Source organism: Camelus ferus, chromosome 1 (genome assembly GCF_009834535.1).
Source record: "Camelus ferus isolate YT-003-E chromosome 1, BCGSAC_Cfer_1.0, whole genome shotgun sequence".
Lineage (NCBI taxonomy): Eukaryota > Metazoa > Chordata > Mammalia > Artiodactyla > Camelidae > Camelus > Camelus ferus.
In genome coordinates this window covers 2,071,495-2,093,333 of record NC_045696.1, presented here as the reverse complement: position 1 = coordinate 2,093,333, position 21,839 = coordinate 2,071,495, and the positions used below count along the sequence as shown (strand labels likewise).

The 21,839-nt window shown below is 48.6% G+C and overlaps 2 protein-coding genes and 1 long non-coding RNA gene across 6 annotated transcripts in view; 2 read left to right on the top strand and 1 right to left on the bottom strand.

Moving 5' to 3' along the window:
* Positions 1-958: 958 nt before the first annotated feature.
* Positions 959-7,472, bottom strand: LOC116669106 (translation initiation factor IF-2-like). The gene is made up of 4 exons (XM_032498208.1): positions 7,467-7,472; positions 6,806-7,372; positions 5,330-5,407; positions 959-1,031 (listed from the first exon to the last, which is right to left on the bottom strand). The coding sequence occupies exons 1-4, from the start codon at positions 7,470-7,472 to the stop codon at positions 987-989; spliced, it is 696 nt and encodes a 231-aa protein (XP_032354099.1). The 3' UTR covers positions 959-986.
* The window catches only part of TRAPPC10 (trafficking protein particle complex 10), a 70,511-nt gene continuing 55,977 nt past the window's right edge, over positions 7,306-21,839 (top strand). For 2 of the 4 annotated variants that reach the window (XM_032494802.1, XM_032494775.1), the window contains exon 1: positions 7,307-7,537. In XM_032494802.1, coding sequence (XP_032350693.1) covers positions 7,471-7,537 — 67 coding nt within the window. In that variant the 5' untranslated portion in view covers positions 7,307-7,470. Of the gene's footprint in view, positions 7,538-21,839 lie in introns of all 4 variants that reach the window. The other 2 variants (XM_032494944.1, XM_032494869.1) reach the window with 2 other exon arrangements.
* LOC116668315 lies at positions 7,592-9,857 on the top strand. The gene is made up of 2 exons (XR_004325448.1): positions 7,592-9,199; positions 9,300-9,857. It is a non-coding gene; the product is annotated as an uncharacterized LOC116668315 (long non-coding RNA).

Genomic DNA, 21,839 nt, shown 5'->3' with positions numbered 1-21,839 from the left:
GAAGAAATCACCTCCAGCCCGACAGTCACTGCTGGCATTTCTGTGCATTTTATTCCAATCTCTTAAAATAGTTTTGTTTTTGTTTTGTGTTTTTTCCTTTTATTTAGTTGTGATCATATCACACCATGTTTATTTTAAGACCTTTTTTTTTTTTAAAGCTTTCTAAAAGCCAACATTCATTCCTTTTAAAATGCTCCAGAGACTTTAAAAAGGCTTCAAGTTACTCAGGTTTCAGATAAGATTATAGGCAGGTGCTGACTGTTGGTTTCTCTGTCACCAGAGCGTCCATTTCAATGTGTTCGATTCTGTATCTCCACAGATCTGCTAGCTGGGGACTGGCAAAGTCCTCAGACCTTTGGCATGCTCCGTCAAGGGTACCACTCCAAAAGTGTCGAGAAAAACAATGGTGGTAGCAGTCACGAGCATGGCGAGGGAGAGAGTTCTAAGATCCAGGAATCCACTTTCACAGTTACCACTGATGTACATAACATTGCAACATTAACATTCCCAGACTATCATAAACCCTTTCTAAACAGAGTTTTGATGGTTACATAATAGTTCAGCCAATAAACACAGCACACTTTGTATAACACTGTCATTGGTATTTATTTCAGTTATTTTCCATTTTTGACAACAGCAGCCGACGCTGCAACAGGTGTTTTTATCCACAAAGGTTTGGGAGAGATGGTTTCCTTAAAGAGACCTCGAAGTGGAGTTGCTGGGTCAAAGGATGAAAGGGTGTTACTGCTTTTTAAAACAGTGGCATCTCAGAGAATCTCCTGAAGCAGAAAAAATACCGTCCAGGCATGCTAGACTGCTGGCTTTGCCCCACCCTCACCTCCCTCAGCTCTCCTCTCCCCAACAGCCCAGGTTTTTGTTAATTTAGTGGGAAAAAAAAGTTTACGTGCATTCCTCCGTTGCTCACGAGAAAGAGTCTCTCTCCTGTCTCTGTTGCTACTTCTGTTTGCCTCGTGTGGACTGGTTGCTCACTTGGGGCTGTTATTTGTGGATGGCTCGCCTGGGGGGTTCTCCTGCACATCGCGAGAGGGAAGGAAGTGCAGTAAACAGAGGAGCCAGCGCGCTGTGGACCGCTGAGAGCAACACACGCTTCACCTGGTGGATTCTTCGGAAACTCACGTGCTACAGCTTTACAGTCAGCTGAGTTTTTATTAAACTTTTATTTTGTGATCACGTGGGTTCACATGCAGTTGTAAGAGAGGTTCCATGCACCCTTTACCCAGTCCCCCGGGGCAGCGTCCTGCAGAGCTCTAGCCCAGCATCACGGCAGGGTGCTGGGCCTGCTGCTGGCCAGACTCAGGACACACCGTGCTCACCAGGTCCGTCCCCCCCACCCCCGCTGCCCTTTTAGAGCCACATCCATTCCCCTCCTGACTGCACACCCCTGCCTTAACCCTTGGCAACCACTCACCTGTTCTCCATGTCTCTAATTTTGTTGTTTCAAGAATATTACATACATACAGACGACCCAATCAAAAAAATGGGCAGAAGAGCTAAACAGGCATTTCTCCAATGAAGACATAACAGATGGCCAAGAGGCACATGAAAAGTTGCTCAATATCGCTAATTATCAGAGAAACGTAAATCAAAACTACAGTGAGGCATCACCTCACGCTAGTCAGAATGGCCGTCATTAAAAAGCTCATAAACAGTAAATGCCGGAGGTGTGGAGGACAGGGAGCCCTTCTGCACTGCTGCTGGGGATGCAGTCTGGTGCAGCCACTGTGGAAAACAGCATGGAGAGTCCTTGAAAAACTAAAAATAGACTTACCATATGATCCAGCAATCCCACTCCTGGGTATATGTCTGGAGGGAACTCTAATTTGAAAAAATATGTGTACCCCAATGTTCACAGCAGCAGTATTTACAATAACTGAGACATGAAAGCAACCTAAATGCCCGCTGACAGATGGCTGGATAAAGAGGTTGTGGTATATATATATATAAATAATGAAATACTACTCAGCCATAAAAAGGAATGAAACAATGCCATTTGCAGTAACATGGATGGACCTAAAGATTATCATACTAAGTGAAGTAAGTCAAAGACAAATGTCATATGTCACTTATATGTGGAATCTAAAAAGATGCAAATTAACTTACTTACAAACCAGAAACAGTCTCACAGACATAGAAAACAAACTTGTGGTTACCAAAGAGGAAAGGGGGTGGCGGAGGGATAAATTGGGACTTTGGGATTAGCAGATACAAACTACTGTATATAAAATAGATAAACGACAAGGCCCTACTGTAGAGCACGGGGAACTATATTCAATATCCTGTAAAAACCTATAATGAAAAAGAATATATATGTATAACCGAATCACTGTGCTGTACACTAGAAACTAACACAGTTCGTCAACCAACTCTAATCAAAAAATGATCGTGCCCAATACAATTATCCATCACGGTGCGCTCAGCCATTGTGCCCGGGAAACCCCCCAGGGCAAAGAAGAGTGTGACACAGATGGAATCCCACGGCAGGCCTCTGACTCTGGGCTGGAGTTTCCTCGCTCAGCGTAGCTCTGTCAAGCCCCATCCTGGTGGTGGTGTGTAGCAGCAGTTCAGCCCTTTTCCTTGCTGCTGTGTCTTCCGTGGTGTGGACGGACCACACGGTTTTAACTGGTCACCCGTCCAAGGGTACCTGGGTGGGGTTTCCAGTTTTCGGGCACTGGGGGTAGAGCTGCCCGAACCCCTGCGGGCTCACCATTCGTCCTGGCGCAGCCCTCCTTGGGGAGGCCCTGCCTGGGGGCAGAGCAAACCCCACGGGGCTCCCTTCAGACAACGCCTACAGCTATCCCGATACATAATTGAACAGGCTCTTTGCGATCCAGAGACAACGTAATGGGCTACCAGGAAAGAGCGTTTGGGCTCCAGTTCCAGCAACCTCGAAAAAAACAAATGCTGTCTTAGGAGAAAAGAATCTGAGAAAAAAGAATGGACATTGACTAATAAGCATAGCATCATTTTCACAAATTGAAAATGATTGAAAGGAGTGGCTGAACCAGTATTTGTGCTGAATTCAAGCACTGTCTAAATTAGCACGTGATAAAAAGGTCTCTGATGGGCCTGCTCGGTGGGGAGAGCGCAGGCGGCCCCTTGCGGCCCGCGAGCCGGGGGCCACCTGGGACAGAGCGGCCGGCTTGGCCCTGCCCTGCCCTCCGCCCGCCCAGCCGCCGGAAAGGGCAGTCCTCGCGGCCAGCGCCGGCCCGGGAGGCCGGGCCGCAGCGCTGCCACCACGGGAGAGTTGCTGGTGCCTGCTTCCTCGGAGCCCCCGGACCCGGCTCTGCGAGAGCAGGCTGAGGACGTGGAGACCCGCGCTGAGGCTGCACGTGGTGCTGTCAGTTTTAGTTTAGTTCAGTTTTTGCTGTGTGGGTGGATGTGAAGCGACAGGTCGCCGTCCCTGTAACGTGTGCTTCCCTGCTGCCTAGAGGCGACGACGGCCCTCGGGGTTGGTCCCCTCTCGTTTGGTCCCCCTGTGCTTCTGCCCTGCTTCTTTTTGGATTAATCAGGTATTTCACGTGTCCCAGTCTATTTCCTCTACTGGATTCTTGGCCGAACCTTTTATTCTTTTTTCCCAGTAGTCTTGCCCTGCGGCTGCACATACTCAGGCTCACGCCGAGCTCTGTGGCGGCGACACCGCATCACTTCAGCCTTCGCCCTTCACGCAGGCCCGACTCGCCGCCCCGCTCCCGCCCGCTCCGCAGCGTAACACGCCCCGCACGCACGACGCCCTTCACCCCCCCCCCCACCTTGTGCCGTCGTCGTCAGAGCTTTTCCGTCCACGTACATTTAAAAACCGCCACACAAAGTTACTAAGCATGTTTGAAGCACAGTTGTCTATTAAAGAGGCTACGGGAGGGAGAAAAAGGCAGCAGCCATTTACGTCCCCCGTCTGCGGACTTTTTGAGGGGCCAGGCTTTCCCTCCTGTACGTGCAAGTCACCGTCTCTGGGTCTCTCCCTTCCTCCTGAAGCACATCCCACGGCATTTCCTGCAGTGCCTGCCTGTGGGCCCGACTCTCCCAGCCTCACCTGGAAATAGCTTGGTCTGCTCTCCTTCTGTTTAGAGTAGTTTGGCTGGATGTATGCTGCATGGTTGAGTTTTTAAAGGTTTATACCATTGGTTTTTTGGCTTACATTGTGTCTGATGGAAAGACAGTGGAAATCCTTACCACTGTTCCCCAGAAAGTGTGTTTCTTTGCCGGCAGTGTTCAAGATTTCTTTCTTTCTTTTTAAAGATGTATTTCTTTATGGCTTTCGTCAGTTTGACTATAACGTGCCTAAGTGTGATTTTCTGTGTAAGTATCCTACTGAGGTTTTCCTGAGTTTCCTGAGCTGTAAATCAATGTTTTTCATCAAATTTGTGGATTTGGGGCGATGATTTTGTTTAGATAAAGTTTCTGCCCTATGCTCACTCTCTTCTTCTGAGACTCACACATTACATGTGTTAGGCTGTTTTATATTGTCCTGTAGGTCCCTAAAGCTCTGTTCCTTTTTCTTCCATCGTTTTTCTCTTCTTCAGACTGAATAATTGTACTGGTCTGTCTTCACTGACTCCTCTGCTGTCTCCAATCTGCTCTTAAGCCAATGCAGTGACACTTTCATTTCAATTGTTGTGCTTTCCAGTCCTAGAATTTCCGTTTGATTCTTTTTATACTTCCTATTACTCTGCCAGGAGTCCCCACCCCTTTGCTCACTGAGACCATACTTTCACTGAATTCTTTGAACACAGTGGTTTTAGATGCTTTCCAGTCTTCATCTGTAAATGTGCATCTGGGCCACTTAGGAGTTGGTTTTTATTGGCTGCCTTTTCTCCCCTTGACTCTGGTTTACACATTCTGGTTTTTGAATGTCTAGTCATTTTTTTAGTGTATATTGGGCATTGGTAAATCATAAATTGTATTGACCCTGGATCATCCTCCACGGAAGAGTCTTGACTTTTGGTCTAACTGGCAGTTCACCTTGACTTTCCATGGGCTTAGTCTTATGCTTTGCTAGACTGGATCTGAGGAATGTCCATGGTGTCCCCAAGCCCCTCCAACTTGGTAGGAGTCAACGTCCAAACTCTGTCTCTCTTGTGGAGTTTGCCAAGGCTTTGCTTTACACTTTGTGAAGGTAGGTCAACTGTGGGCCAGGTTTGGGGCAAGGGTAACCTCACATGTCACGTTTGGGCTGTGCTCTGTTTTTGTGTGACCCTTCAGCTAAAAATGTTTTTTTTTTTTTTATATTTAAACATAATTGTTAAAAAAAAAAAAAAAAAAAAGAATGTGAAACAGCTTTGCATGTGGCCTGCAAAGCTAAAATACTTACTTGGCTTTTACAGATAAAGCTGGCTGACCCATGGGGCCTCAGTCTGGTGTCTCGGCTGAATGCCTTGGGTATTATTGACTGAAATAAAACGCACAACGTAAAAGTTGAGAGTTACGTTTTATTCGGCGGACATTTCTGAGGACTTGAACCCATTCGAGCCTGGGATGACCGCCTCTCAGATCGCTCTGAGGGACGGCTCAGAAGAGGTAGGGGAGGAGCCAGGATATATAGGAGTTTTACAACAAAGACCAGGTAGTCAGAACATCAAAAGATTACTGTTAACTAAAGAAAACCAGACATCTCAGGTTAAAGAATTTAGCACTTTTCTATGTGTGGGAAGGCGCAAACATCTGGGCTCACTGAAATCATTCTTTGACAAGCACCTAGCTACCTAGGGCCAGGGCCCTGCCCTTTCCCGTCCCTCACAGTGCCCCGCTTGGGGTGGATGCAGAGACCAAGATGCCTGCTTGTCTGCATCCTGAGTCGGTGGTAGCGGCTGATGACTTGCGGGCCACGGCATTCCTTGTTTACTGATACGGCTGCAATGTTTCTCATTCACAGTGTTAATGAGGAATCAACAAGGTCTCTCCTACAGCCCTGCTTGGCCTCCAATCTTTGCACCCATGTTTGACTCTGTAACAGCCACTTCCTGGTAAACCCTATGGAATCTGACCCAATGAGTACTGGGCCCAGCTGAGGCCAGCGACTACAGGGAACCTCCACACAGACTTCCGGTTCTCCATCCTTAGCTCCTTCTTCTCGTCCGGTGCTCTGCCTTGCAGGCTCCAGGTGTCTTAAACTCTTGACCTTTGCCTCCTTAGCCAGCCACAGTGCACCATGCTACACTATGCACACACATTTAGCAGCTGTGTTCACACTCAAACTATTTCACATATGTTTACTTTATTTCACTTAGAAAAGTTACCCCAAATCTACTTTTCTTCCATAAGAAACTTAGATGCAGTTAAAGCAAGGTTTCATTTTGTGGCGTTTTCAAAATGTGCCTATTCCATGGAAGGCTCTGTGTGGTTGGGTATTGGGGTGGGGAGGGGTTGGGGACACAAGTAAAAGGCAGTCCCTAATTCAAGAATTTTAACATCATGGAGACAGGAAACTAGTGCTGCGGAAATCCAGAGAGAAGCGGTTCATTCCAAACACTGGGAGTAGCTGGTGTGAGCCCGCTTCTGTCGTTAGCCCCCGAGAAGGACTTGAGGTGCTTGGGGGCCTTGGGTTCTACTGTGAAGGCACCTGACCTTGTTTCACTGCAGGGCAGCAAGGCGACCTCACAAAACCAGTAGGACAAGAAAAACAAGCCCAAGAGTTCTGCAAGGGGTAACTGCCAGTCAGCCCAGCCGTGGGGACTAACCCGTTTTGTTAACTGATCCCCCCAAGGCATCCGGCCTCTGGTAAAATTAACAAAGCTGGGTTCTAGGCAACCGTCCCGCGCAGGAGAGAAACTGACGTGCGTGTGTCCACCTGCTGTTGCTGGTGACTCCTGGGAGCTTCCCGTGTCCATGTGTCGGTGCTAGTGACCCCCCGTGTCCGCACGCGCCTGTCAGTGACCCCTGAGTGGTCCCCGTGTCCGCACGCGGCGGTCAGTGACCCCTGGGGCCGTCCTCCGCATCGGGCACCGGGGTGGGGGGGTGTGATGCTCGTGGGCGCTCCGCGGCGAGTCCCAGCTGCTCGCCCCAGGCCAGCCCTGTCCCCCGAGGGCGCCGGCCCGGGGGCGGCTCCCAGCCGTGCAGCCCCTCCAGTGCAGGACCCACCGCCGCCCACGGCCGGTCCGCGCGGGCTTCGGCCCCGAGGCTCGGAGGGAACCTCCGCGGAGACCCCGCGGCCGGGGCGCCTTTCGGTCGGAGGACAGCGCTCGCCCGGCGTAAGGGCCTCCCCTTTAAGCCGCGCGCCCCGGAAGCGGTCCCGCGGCGCGCCGGCACCGGAAGTGGATGCGGCCGGCGGCCGGCGGGCGGCGGCGGCGGCGGCGGCGGCGGCGACGGCGGCAGGCGGCCGGCTCTGGAGGTGCCTCGCGCGGCCGGGCGGGCGTCGCTGTCGCGGCCGCGGCTCCGCTCAGGCTCGGGCTGGCCCTGCGCGGCTTCGGGCTGCCCATGGGGCGCGGGGGGCCGGGCCGGTGACGCCGGACGCCCATGGACGCCCCTGAGGAGCCGCTGCCGCCGGTGATCTACACCATGGAGAACAAGCCCATCGTCACCTGTGAGTGCCCGGCGGCGCGGGAGGGGGCGGCCGTGGCGGGCAGCCGGGCCCAGGTCGCCGGCCCCTCGCTCCCGGCGGCCCAGGGCCTGCGCTCCCGGCCCTGCCGCTTCCTGGAACGGAGGTGTGGCCAGGGCGGTGGCTGCGGCGGGGCTCCTATCCCCGCGGGCGACCTCCGACCTCCCCGGGGCCGTCCGCCAGCCTCCCCTGCGGGGGACCTCTGACCCCACGCGGGCGACCTCCGACTCCGCCGGGGGACGCCTTCCCGGGTTGTTTGGGCTGCAGTTTGACAGGCCCGGGACGCGGTGCACCCCAGAATCTAGGGCGCGGCCCGGAGTGGGGGCCCCGCCGTGTGCCCCGTCCAGCCGCAGGCTCGGCAGCTCGTCCCGCGACCCGGGGACGGGTCCTTCCCAGCGGAGACCGTTCTCCCTCTGATCCCGCAGGGGCATTCTCTTGGCTGTCGGTTGCGGGCGTGGACGAAGTTTATGTGCGGTTATTGTGTTAGGAGACGTGGGTTTGTACTTGTGTTAAACAGTGACAGACGCAGGTGCTCCGTCAGAGCCGTGCACAGCTGCACTTGCATGGGCATGACAACCCTGCCGGAGCTGGGACTGCGAGCCAGGACTGGTTTCACGCGCGTTACCTTAGGCCCCTCGGGCACCTCCCAGACGCTGGCACGGAACAGAAACCCATTTTACGGATGAGGCTATAAAGGTTAGGTGAGCTCATCCACACTGGACTGCTAGACTGGTGCCTCCTTCTTTGGGGTGTCGATTTGTGTGTGTGTGTACCACATTTAAGCACACACAAAGGAATTGTTTCTCTGTTACAGAAAATATTTTCCTGTTAAGTTTTATAGTTGTGATTTTACAATTAAATACTTCCAAAAACTTTGAGCTCATAGGGGGTTTGAAATGTTGGCTGACATTTTGATGACTTGCAGAGAGAAATTTCAAACTATTATGAGATTTGAGCTTTGACAATATTCTTACTTCCAGCTAACTTTTTCCAAAAGTCTTCCACACTCTGAAAGGAAACACTCTTTCTGTAGCAAAGTCCCAGCACTTAGGCCATAATGGTTCTGTAGGTCTTGAGCTCCATCCTGTTTCTCCTTTTCATTTTTTTATAATTAATGGATATCCTCCCTGTATGCTTCCTTTCTTCAGATCCCTGAGAACTCGTATGTTTAAAGTTTGTTGCTTTATCTTTAGCTGGTAAAACTTTCTTAGGAAAATGGAATGTGTCACCTCTAAATTTGGACACTTGCATAGTTCAGCAATAGCTGTTTTCTTTTCTCGTCAGGATACCTGTCAACTGAAAGTCTTACTCAAGACTGCACCTTCAGTGCAAGAGGACAGGTGTGCATAGAGCTGATCTGGAGGTCCTGCAATTCCCAGGTGCTTTCTGTATCCTCGGGGAAGAGGACTGGTCTCGGGTGGTCTTCATGTTGGGTTTCAGTGCCTTCCAGATCCTGGAGACTTCTCCCCAAGTGCCCTGCACATCAGGGGTGCCGGATCAGTGTTGCTTGTGGGACATCCATGTGGCTAATTATTTCCCATACCCCTTAGCTTACAGGTTCATAGCAATATACTTCTTTAGGCGTTATGAAGATACACATCTGAAGAGGTTCGTAAAGCCCTGTTGGAGTCAACCTTGACTAAATGGGTCAGTTGTTACCTTTGTAGTGCTCGAGGTGTGTGTTTGCTGCTTAAGTTTGCACACACATGCGCGACAGGCAGCTGAGGGACAATTTCCTTTCCTGCAGGTTGGTTGCAGTAGCCGTGTTGGTGGAGGTTTTTCCGGTGTTTGAAGCGTAAAGAAGAAGTGTTATCTGTACTGACGGCATCTCTGTTTTAAAAGGCGCAACCATTCATTCACTGGAGTCTCAGAAGAGGAAAAGGCTTTAGTAAACTTTCAGAGAAAGTTAGCTTGAAAAATGAAAAAGATCCCTTTAAAAGTTAAAGATGTTTTAACTTTTAAGAAAGGATTCATAGTTCACGTTTGAGATTGCGTTTTGGTGTATCAGGGACTGGAGCTTCGTGAGCACTTGTTCTGGTTTCACGTCATACTTCGTGTGGTTCCATTTTTACGGGTGGACGTGTTTTGAGGGGAGCAGCTAGCCTAAGCAGTGCAGGCAAAGGCAGTAGGAAAATTGCTTGAAAAAGTCCATCCAGAGGCTCAGCTATTACTGTCCATTCCCCTTGTTACGCAGCGTTTTAGTTTTCAAAAGTGCCTTTACATCTCCTTGAATACTTTTCCAGCCATTGCACCCTGAGGAGGTCTGTGTTTGTTCATTGTAAAATAAAGCAGAGTTTATGCTTGCTCTCAATTTTTTTCATAGAATTTGGAACATTTTACTTTGAATGGAAATGAATTGTGCAGCATACTTTCTGAGAAGAATGTAGCATGTCGCTGGTTCAGGTACTGTGTAGGAACTGCTCATTTGTGGCCACAAGAAGACTGGGAAGTCCCCGGAGGTTAGGGGGAAATAGAATACATTATTACTTGAAAGCCTTACCGAATTATTTTAATAATATTCTGAAGCTACCTGAAAGTTTTAATGGCCTTCAATCCGTAATTAAAAATTTCCGAACCTGCTGCCTAACTGCCTCCGGTGCAGAGTGACTGCCTCAGTGGAGGATCTGCTTAGACGTCCAAGACTGGTTAAGTGCCTGACTACTGGAGAATGTATCTGAAGTGCACAGGGATGTCCGCCGAACAGTTAGTTAATGCGTTGGGGGATGAATCACCTAATCATAGCAGTTTGAATATGTATAGCATAATTCATTAATCATGAAAAATGCACAATGAAACTGAAACAAATCCAGCAGATCCATTTGATCTAAATTTAAATAATAGCTTAGATTTTTTTTCAACCACCAGATCAGTTCACTCTTGAGAATAAAGACTTGGGTTTCTGATCTAAGGGTATCCAGGAGGGTTATGTTCCTTCTCCAGCTGTCTCATTGAGCAGACGGTTATTGTAATCCTACTGATTTGTGGCTTTTCTGTTTTGGCTGTTGGCATCATTCCCAAGATAGCACCTCCTTCAACATAGGATTGTGTGGTATCTGAAAAACAGCAGCGCTCCACCCGAGCGACCCGTTCTCACCCAGGCACGTTGGACGCTGCCGTTTTCGTTTTTCTCAGTCTCTGTATTTGGGGTTCCAGATCTGACATGATAACTTTTCAAAGGGAGAAAACGGCAACAAAAATGAGTAGATCTGTAATCTGTATCTGGTATCTGGTTGTAATGCTTTGTATCTGGTTGGAATTTGTATTTTTCCCCTGTAGGTTAAAATTTTTAAATTTGCACGTCACGGTTTTCCACCGGGCGTGAAAGTATGGTGCTTGTGATTTAACCACTCTTTGTTTCGTTGCCGAAGAGTAACTTAAAATGTCCTCTTTCTAAATTGATGCATGTAAATGGTGGTCTTGGCCCATATTGAATTCTTAAGCCAGTAGGGAATCAACTATTGAGAAGTGGGAGAAGCATTTCTCCTTGGGAAACAGTTCCACGGGATGGAGTTGGAGGTGGGACCCAAGGCACTACTGGCTTTGTTTACCTTGCTTTTTGGGGGGAAATTAATTAATTAATTAATTTTCTTTCTTCCCCTCCCCTCCCCTCCCCTCCTCTCCTCTTTTTTTCCCTGTAAACTGAAGTGCAATTACCTTGCTTTTGAAATCGCTTCTCCCTGTGCGTGGTTCCAAACAGTCAGGACTTAAACATATGTGCCTTCCTCCCCCTCTGTGAAGTAGGGAGGAGGTAGTGCTGGTCTCTTGGGGTGGGTGTAGGGCTTGAAAGAATATGTGTAAAGCACTCAGAAGAGTGATGAATGTGCAAAAAGAATGCTAGCTTCTAAGGAGGGAGTCCTTCCTTCTCTCTGCTCACGGTGGCTTTAGTGTCTTTAATACTTTTTTCATCTCACCTCTGGGCTAAAAAGAACATTTAATAATTTCATTTATTAAGTAGTTAGGTTCAAATAATTTTATCAAGTGTCATGTCATAACAGTAGTTATTTGAAAAAAATGCACATAAATGGGAAGAAAATTTTTATTTCATTCTTAGATAACCAGGGTGACAGACTAATGGGATGGTTGCATCTGTTGGGCACTGCACAACTTCTCTAACCTGGGGGTCAGGCTGGTCTCTGCTGCCTTCTCTGTTTCCTTTTAGTGGGGAGGTGGTACTAGTCTTTTATCACAGCAGCTCCCTTGTTTTGTGATGATAATGATGCCATTGAGAGAATTGTAGCACGAGGTTGTATGGAAACAATACCTCAGCTGGGGTCTGGGATATCTTCAGTACTGCCGTTTCCCTCATAAATTTAAAATGCCCTTTGGACCCTCTGTGGGTTTGCTGCGGTACCCCGAGGCACCGGGGTACACAGTTTGGGAACCCATGTTACTAGTATTTTAGCTCAACTCTAGGGTGGATTTGAACTGAGAATTTAGAAGTGAAAAGCTTCCTTTTCCATTTGAACTTCAGGTCATGCCAGACTTACAACATGTGTTTCTGAATGGTTTCTAGTAAAATTTGGTTTATGGAAATGAAGCTCAAGGGTCTGATTTTTTTTTAAAGCACTGATGAGTCTCTGAAATAACCAGGCTTTGCCAACGTAACACGCGGGCCAGTCTTTCCCTAGAAAGGAACTGACAGCATGGTGGTGCGGTCCACGCGGAGGGAGCTGGGAAGGGCCAAGGTGGTCGCCTTTTGAAAATGCAAGGGACTTACTGAAGAATTTTTTGTCTGAAAAAAGTTTTTTGCCGGTTGACAGAGTGTCTTTTCATGTGTATTGCACGATTCAGTGTATGGCCTCACAGAGGCTCCGAGCTGATCTCCTCGCCCTCTGTTCTGCTGGGGGGGGTGGTGGGCTTCCACTGGAAAGCCTCTAAATCCCCCATCACACCTTCCTGAGGCCCCTGGTGGCAGTCTGCCCAGAGCCCCCTGGTGCTTTCTCCCCTCCCTTTACCTCTCCTTCCTTCTTCCCTCCCTCCTGTCCTCGCTGTCTAATCAACTTGTGCTTTGTTAACTGCTCTTAAGGTGAATTTTAACTGTGTTCACAGTATTTTGTGCTTAGAGAATATTTGATTTTTAAATTTAAAATTGATGGCCTTAGAGTTGTTCCCAGCTCCTCTTTTTTGCTCCCAACAGACGTTGAGTCTATCAGCAAGCATTTTTGAAGTTTATCTAGAATTCAGCCACTTCTCAGCTTTACTGCTGCTCAAACCCCAGACCCCAGCCCTTTCATCTCTCCCTGGGTCTCCTGCAGCTTCCCAGCTGGCGCCCTTTTAACAGCTTGGCCCCTGGAAATTAAGGGCAGTCCCTCTGAGAGAGAAGTCACAGCGTGTAATTCCCCTGCTCAGACCCGCAGGGGCCAACCACCTTCTCAGCATAGTATTCCCAGACCTTCCCCGGGGCCGTGAGACCCTCAGTGGCCTGCTGCCCTGGGCCCCGCGGCCCCGGGCCGCGCACTGGCCTCCTGGCTGTGCCCTGGCCCCCGGGTGCTGCCCTCTCGCGGCCGGTGGCTGCTCACACACCGCTTCCCACGCCCACATACCTTTCGCCATTGCTTTGACTTCGTTCAGTCTTCTTGGTTCAGCACCCCCGACAGAAAACTTTGTTTTCTCTTGGTCTGTTGTTTCTCTCCACTCCTAACCCAGAGTGCCCACAAACTAGCATGTGGGGTTCAGAGAGGCAGGAACTTCACCTGTCTTGTTCTCTGTGTGTCTGGCACCTGGACAGTGCTTGGCACATAGTTGGTGTTCAGTAGATATTTGTGAATAAATTAAATAAACGAGTAAGCATTTCTCTAAGGGAGAAACTCCTGTATGTCATTGAATGCTTCCATCAGGTGGGAGCTTTTGATGGTGTCATATTGTTTCCTTTAAATACGTGTTTTCATCAAGATAAGACAGCTTTGCAGAAGATGCTTGGGTAATTTGAATCCTGATCACTCAGACTGTTTTAGGTGAACTGCTATGCACTTAGTTGTTGTTGTTGTTTTTTTTTGATACTGGAACATTCTCTGGAGTTTTTGAATCAAGGAAATATGTGTTAATCCAGTAAAAGAAAGAAAGCTCACCAGTGTGGTAGGGACTGTGGTCTTTCAAGTGGGCCTCTCGAGTTCTGTCCGGATATGCTTTCTCTACTCCAAGTCAGAAGAAATTTAACAACCACCAAGCCGAAGCATTTTTGGGTCGCTGATTCAGCTTCTTGAGGAACTGTCAAGCTGGCGTCTGGATGAAGCCTTGGAAGAAGATATATCTGTACCTTTGCAAAATGTGCCTTTCACCCCTGCACGTGTATAAAGCAGGAATACATTTTTATTGTAAGAGATGGAATCCAAGTGTACTTGCTAGGTCGGAAGGTGAGCGCGGTTTACATTTTGAGACCTGCTTCTGAATCACCCTGTGAAGAAGCTGTATTCTGAGTTATACTCTGCTACTCTGGGTAGGGTTCATCTTTTTAATTTTCACCAGTCTGATGGATGGGGGAAGACTACCATAGTTTTCTTTTTTCTGAACGGCTTTATTGAGGTTTAATCTACATACGTAACATTACTATCCATTGTATGTGTACAGTTCTCTGACCACTAGTGTTTAGAGTTGTGCAGCCATCACCATAAGTCAGTTTTAGAACATTTCTATCACCCCAAGATGTTCCCTTGTACTTGTTAGCAGTTAATCAAAGCATCAACCAAGGCTGTGCTCCCTCCCAAGGTTTGAGGGGAGGGTCCTTCTTGCCTCTTTCCAGCTCCCAGGAATCCTTGGCATTCCTTGGCTTGTAGCCCCATCACTCCTGTCTCTGCTTTGTCTTCACATGGCCTCCTCTCTCCCTGTGTTTTTCCCTTCTGTCTCTTACTTGACCTGACAAGTGACCTCTTGTCATTGGATTTAGGGCCCATCTAAACACGATCTGGAATGATCTCATTTGAGATCCTGAACTTAACTGTATCTATAAAGACCCTTTTTCCAAGTAAGTTTCATTCACGGGTTCTGGGGGGTCAGGACATGGACACATCTTTCGGGGGCCCTGTTCAGCTCCTTCGTCATTGTCTGCATTGGTGCCCAAGTGCACCTCGGCTGGCTTCCGTTGCTTATCTCCGGTTTTGTGTCACTTCGTCTGTCTCTGGGGGCTTGTCCGCTCTGTGCTCCAGGCCGAGGAGCAGTTCCTGGGGTCTGGAATTTTGGGCTTGAGACGTTGGCACAAGATGGGATGATCTCTTAGGAAGAGGTGAACCTTTTCTGCAGTTTCTCTATTTTTTCCCCCAGGGAAATAAGTGCCTTTATTTGGCTTCTTGCACGTGTTGTGTTACATGACGCTTCATTCCTCAATACTCTAGGCCCTCGTTTGCAAAATTTTTCTAAGGAGTGAGCAGAGAATGAAGAAACTGACAACAGGTCGGACCTTGGTTTCACCAGGGAGTGTTGTATGTTTGGAAAGTTTTCTTATTTTTACCAGGTAGTGTTATTTTTCTTAACTGCCCACCCCAGGGCCAGGCTTGCTGGGCCAGACCAGGATCCCTCCGTGTTTGGTCAGGCCCCACCCCAGCGTTTCTGTTGGGATCGCTCAAGCGAGGGTTGCTAGGGCTGTGGTAAATGCTTAATTTTGCTGGATGTTTCCAAATTCCCCTTGCTAATGGTGCACCTTTTGAAAACTGCAATTAGACCTCCCTGAGAAAGTAATCTTTGAACAGAGACTTTAAGAGGGCGAGGGAGGAACCTGGGGGCAGAGCGGTTTGGGGACCCTTCTCTCCAAGGCTGCAGGGCAGGGTGAGCCTGGACTGAGCAGAGTCTCTTCTGGAACTTGCAGATACTGTGATCCAAACTGCCATCCTACATTTTCTTTATTTTAAAATATGTAAAACCATTAAAGGCTGAGTCTTCAGTGTTCTTGTATTTAGATGCATTTATCTTATCTTTTTCTGTTGGAACTCTTCAATTTTAAGCTGTGTGGTCTCCGGGTGACCGTGTGCCCCTGGTTGGAGGTGTTTGCTCAGACCTCCTTAAACACTTGGCACGTGTGCTGGATTGTCTTTCATGTTAAAAAGCAGAAAGACTTTGGGACTTTGTGCCTTGTGAGCAGGCTCTGTGTGTTGATTGTAGTTCCCCTTCTGCAGACTCCCACAGCATGGAACTCCCTTAACACTCACTGTTGTACTTTTTCCCTTTGGTCACACCTACAGGCAGTCACTGTCCTGTAGACTAGGTACTGGGTACGGAAGGGAAGCAGGGCAGGGAGGAGCACGTGAGTGTGTCCCAGTACGGCTCAGGAGGAGAGCTGGAAGGATCGGGCCTGACGTGAGAGCCAGGGGTGCAGTGGCAGGGGTCCTGAGTTGTGATTTCAAATCAGCGTCCTTGGAAGGCCTGACGCAGAGGATCTGGGACAGCTGACAGCAGAGGAAGGTGATTCCCTTCCCGTCTACTGTAGGAGTTAATTTTCTTTAACCTTGGCCTCTGGGGTGTAAGGCAGTGGGAGTGCCCACTGCTTTTCTTCTCAATATGTACCTTCCAGTAAAGGCAGGGCAGTGTTTATGTGTAGAGATTGGGGGGGAGGGCGTCAGTTGCCTGGTCATTTTAGGGCACAAGTGAAACCCTGATGTCTCCTTAGAAAGTCTGGATATCCTCTGGGTCTTTCTGTTTTTTGTCGTTAACCTTCACTCACTGCCCCCACCTCCAAATATGAAAGCCTTTTATGTGCAGATACTCTGGGAGGACCGCTGGGGAGGGCTTCCATATTCCATGATTATGCATTTAATACTAGTTTTCCCCATAAAAGAGCTTGCAGTTTGAAGCATTAGTTAAATTTCATTACTGCAATGACATTATACATAAATTATGGCAAATACATTTTACACGTTATTGAGTAGGCGGAAGTGACTTCCCAGTTTATGACTTTGGACGTTTTTATTGTCCATTTGAAAGTCTGTTCCACCAAAAGCTGTTGAGGAGAACTTAATTAATGTGTGGTCTGAGGGAAGCGCACGTTCCTACCGGGTGTAGGACAACGCCTCCTTAACACTCCTTGGGAGTGTTGAACGGGAGTGAGCTGCCTCACAGTGAAGTGGAGCTTTGTTTAGTTGAATGCCGTTTCTACATTTTTCTGTAAAGCAAATGTTAGATAAATTATGTGTTTCCTTGGCTTTTTTGTTCAGAAGTAAAGTCATAGCCTCTCTTGCTCGGAAGGGCCTGAAACGGGTCCCTCAGTCCTGGTCTGGCCGCGCTGCGAGGTCCTCTGACCAGAGGGCGGCTTCCCGGCGGGGCTGGAGCCCGCCCGGTCCCTGTCCCTGCGTTTCTGGTGCTCAGGGGTCTCCGGAGCCCTCTGAAGGGTACATGTGACATTGCCCATCAGGTAGGTGAAGACAGCCATCCTGTTAACAGGCTAAATAAGCTGAAGGGTCTTCAATTCAAGGTCAAATGAGAGATGCCTTTTATTAGAAAAGTTACTGTTTCCTTTCACTAAGATTATACTAAAGAATCTGAAGAAAACTTACACTGTATGAGAGTATTAACAAATATTTAGAGGTGCTAAGATCTTTTATCCAACATAAATATCCAAATAAAGATACTAATCTCGAAATAGCTGGCATCAGGTATCTGGGAAAGCTGTGTGTCAGGGGCCGATGGGCTGAGCACTGTGTGTTTCTTTGCGCTCTCTCATGGTTGTGGTTTCCTGATCCTTCTGTACTTTTGCAGAGACCTTCACAGCTCTGTATGTTGAAGTAGGGGACAGTGGGATGCCAGGGGCAGAAGCAGTCACTGTGTCGCTGAAGGTCTTCTGGAACCTGTATTTTCAGCCAAGTGGTGTCAGCACAGCCCCTGCGGATTCATTAGGAAACAGCATGAGGGGCAGCGGCAGCCTGGGTGTGACTCAGCCCCGCACAAGCCGCGTGGCTCTGGTGAGGCAGGGGTGTCCTCACATGCAGGGTGGCACTGGATCCTCCGGCTGCTGTGAGGGTTGGGGTGACTGCCAGGCCCACCATGCCGTCCACCAGTGCACGGTCAGCTGTTCGCTTCTTGTAGCTGGCTCTCTCCTGATGCCCCCCCCCCCCCACCGCCATAGCTGAGCGGACCCTCCTGGGTCCCCTAGAACTGTGAAGTCACAAAGTTATGTTGTGGTGAGTACTACATAGATGATTTCTGGGGGGAGGGTGCAAATCAAATGCTTTTACTTTCCCCTTTTAAGTTTTTCATACACTTTCCATAGTTGTGTCAGTTTCTTGGGGCTGCTGTAACGGTTATGTAGACTGTGTGCCTTAGAACAACACAAAGTTATTCTCCGAGCGTTCTGGAGAGCAGAAGTCTGAAATGGGTCTCATTGGGCTAAAGTCAAGGTCCTTCTGGAGGCTCCAGGGGAGAACCTGTTCCTGCTTTTCCCAGCTTTTCGGGGTGCTTGCATCCTTGGCTCCTGGCCCCTCCATTTTCACAGCTGGTGACGACCAGACCAGCTCAGTCTTTCTCGTGGGGCCATCCCTTTGGTTGTGACTTCTGCTTCCCTCTTCCCCATTCAGGTATCCTTGCGAGTACTTGGGGCCCATCCAGATAATCCAGGATAATCTCTTTATTTTAAGATCAGCTGATCAGCAACCTTAATCTGCCTGCAACCTTAATTCTCCCTTGCCATGTAAAGTAACGTGTTCACAGGCCCCAGGGAGTGGGACCTAGACTTCTGAATGCCCTTAACATGTGTCTGGGGAAAAGCATAGGAAGTAATGATTCTCTAAGTATGAAAACCCTGTGGTGTCTTTCCCAGCTGAGAGGTGACTTTTGTCCGCCTCCCTCCCCGAGGCATAATTTATAGCTGTAGAGCATGCAAACCACATTTGGTAATTTACTCTATCTTTTCGGTAAACTCTTTAGTGCCAAAATCAATCTTAATGTCATAACAGAGTCCTAAAGTCTTCAAAAAAATTATTGCATAAGCATTATAGGAACATTAGCAACAACAAATATATAGCTTTTTGAACATAGATACATTTTTCCTTTTAGGGTAAGAGAATTTGTGCCTTTAGTTCAGTTTAGTTTGGATGCCCCATGTTCCTGAAAGCCTGAAATGCAGACTGTGAGCACCCTGTGGTCTCCTCCCCGGATGGAACCACTTTGCGGGGTGTGGTTAGGGTGTACGCTTTCAGCAGGTGCAGCGTCGCTTGTCTGCCCGCCTGCTGGAGGCACTGTCACACAAAGCAGGACGCCCTGGGGTCCTCTGCCCTTCAGGTGTCAGCGTAATGCTGATTCTGTTCTGGCTGCGGCTGGCTGTTGAGAATTGAAAACCTGGATTTTAAAAATGCTTTGACACTAAATTACTCTGTGACTTTGCACTTCTAGTGGACCCTAACATGAAAGTTTTGCGCATTAAATGATTGAAAGTTAAAGTTTCCATTGCTCTTCGGGTTGGCGAAGGGTAAAACAAACGACGTCTGACTGTGACGACAGCTTGTGACTGCCCTGACCCTGGCCCTGGCGGGTCCGCAGCGTCCTCGTTGGGCTTGTCTGGGCCTGGTACCACGCTGTGCTTGGACCCTCGTGTTAGTGAGAGTGTCTGAGCTCTAAAAGACTATCTAGCCTACAGGTTTCTAGTTTTCGTTATAATCGACTTCTTTGAAAATTAGAGTTGTTTTCAGAAATAAGCATTTTTCCTACTGTCTTATTGTTGGTGATCTAAAACCTAAATGATACATCTTTATCTGTGGTTATTTACGTTTTCTTGGACATGTGTTAGTGTCTTTTTACTTACTGTTGGTAAAAGTTAACTACTTAATAATTGAGTTCCCACGTCCTTCTGTTAAAAGTTTTAAGAAAGTGTTAAGCAGTTTGTTGAAATATGACCCATTTAAGCGTAAGTCACTGAAATCTTCTTTTTGAGTTCTTACCCCTCCCTGTGTTTAATTAGTTCTTATCTGCTTTTAACATAAAAAGTTTAAAATTGCATGATTAATACATGGATATATGCTTGTAAAAACCTCAGAATGCAGTCGTAAGTCAGGAAATAGGGACTTTCTGCATCAGTTACCCGGCTGTGAGAAACAGCAAGTCTAATCACAGCTGGCGTGAACGGGAAAGCACTTAGGCTTATAGAGTCAGAGACCCAGGGTTCTGCCTGCCTCTCCTGGGAGCTCCTGAGCCGGGCTCTCCTCGGCCTCTGGGCTCAGGGGCAGCCTGGGGGCAGGTGCCCAGTGGGTCTGGGCAGCATTCGGACAGAGTACCATCCCTCTCTTCAGAGCAAGGCCCCTGTCCCCTGACGTTTCCCTTTGCATTCGGGTGGCTCCTCTGCCTGTCCTGCCTCCTGCCCGGGTGCCCCACGTGCCAATGCCGCTGCGGGCGAGGGATGGCCGTGATGGTCTGCGCATGCCCCTGGCGCTGCCTGCGGGCGGGCCCATGCTCCCTGGGCCTCCCAGCCTCATCGCCACGTGTTCCCTAGCGAGTGAGGACACACACACAGGGAGAGAGAGATATGTTAACGGGACTGTGCTCTGAATTACTCTTGCCAAGTATTTTGATAAGTCTCCCCTCTCTCACAAAAAAAAAAAGAAAAAAAAAAGAAAAGAGAAAAGAAATCTTAGTTGTTGAAATAAATAGTCTGAGTTGACTGTAAACACTGCAGTTTTCTGAACAGGGTTCTTTGGACGCGGTGTCAACCCTGCGTCTCACTTTGCTTCCAGGAGCCGTTTCCTGGCGGCTGGATCCTTACCCGTTTCCTTGGGCCCCATGCCCATGGGATCAACATGGACATCAGCCTGGGGTTGGTCTCACAGCGCAGGCCTCAGAACTCGAATGCTTTTCTACTTAGTGGCGGGACTATTTTGGGGGCTACAGAGTGTACATTGTTAATTTAATTGCCTGTCACACAAGCCGAGATTGAATTCTGTGGGGTTCACACCCAGGCTTTTGGCGCTCTGGCTCTCTGTCGCCCGTTCTCAGAGATGTGTCGGCTTTTCATGGTGCTCAGTGCATGGCTTGGAGAGTGTTGTCATGAATAGCCATGTATTCTGAGAAAGTCATGATGGCTTCTCTTCATTTCACGGCCAGTCAGTGTAGAATTTCAGTGGGTGAGAAGAATGACCTTAAAATGTAAACTGGGGGCACTGTTGCTCGAGCTGCCCTAAGAAAGCAGCCCGGCCCGGGGGGCGCGCACGGTGGAGACACGTCTCCTCCCAGCGCTGGGGGCTGGGAGCCCAGGGTCAGTGTCCACAGGGTTGGGGTCCGAGGCCTCGCCCCTTGACTCGTAATGGCCAGTGTCCTCGTGGACGCTGGACTTGCCGTGACCTCACGTGGTCTCTTCCCACCCTGATGTCTGTGTATCCGCGTTTTCTCTTAGAAGGGCGCCAGTCAGATGGGATCAGGGTCCATTCTGTAGACCTCATTCTAACTTAATCAGCTCTTTCAGACCTAATCTCCAAACACAGCCACATTCAGAGGTGCTGGGGGTTAGGATTTCAACACAGGAGTTTGTTACCCAGCTCGGAACAGGCACTGAGATCAGATGGTCACATGTTAAGTCCCCTGTTACTGCCAGGTGACATCTTTGCCGTTGACAGATGTGCTAAGTGACCTATAATCTTTAAAAAGTAAATTTAGCACGCAAATTAAAGATTTATTTTACGGTTGAATGTAAGACTTCGTAGTCGCCATTTAGACAGGTTTTGTCATGTCACAGGATTTCCTGTGCGAGAGACGTGGGAGGGGCATGTAGGAGGCTCTTCATTGGTTTACACTGTGGGCATAAGGTGATGGTGCCTTTGAGTGGGGCTTTACTGCAAGGACCATATACAAATTCTATATATTTACTTAGTAAACCAAGTGAAAGGGGAGAAAGCTTCCTTGTAGTTGCTCTAATTTCTACTTAGCGAAGAGGAGTGATTTTTATGTTAATCTTGGAGCCTTTTAAAGAGGCCGCAGGAGTTGGCGCTTAAAGATAAGAAATTTGAAGCTAACTAAAGATTTTCTTACTTTAATGATTTCTAAGACAACTACCAAATAAATGAACATGAAAAATGATGAGTTAAAACATAGAAGTTGTTTTTATGTCAACAGCAAATGTGTTAATAGGAAACCTTACTGAAGATTTACTTCGCATCAGGCCTTGTTCGAGGTTATTTATGTTGACTCAGTCTCACCACAGCCCTACTGGGCAGCTCTTCTTGTTTTCCCATTTCACAGATGGTCCCCGAGGCACAGGAAGGGAAATGGCCGCCCCAGGCTTACGCAGCGCGTGGAGAGAGGCGCTCAGTGGGACCCAGTGGTCAACCCTCAGCGTCCGTGTCTAGCCTCGATGCCCACTGCCTCTCTGCCTCTCTGATACTCA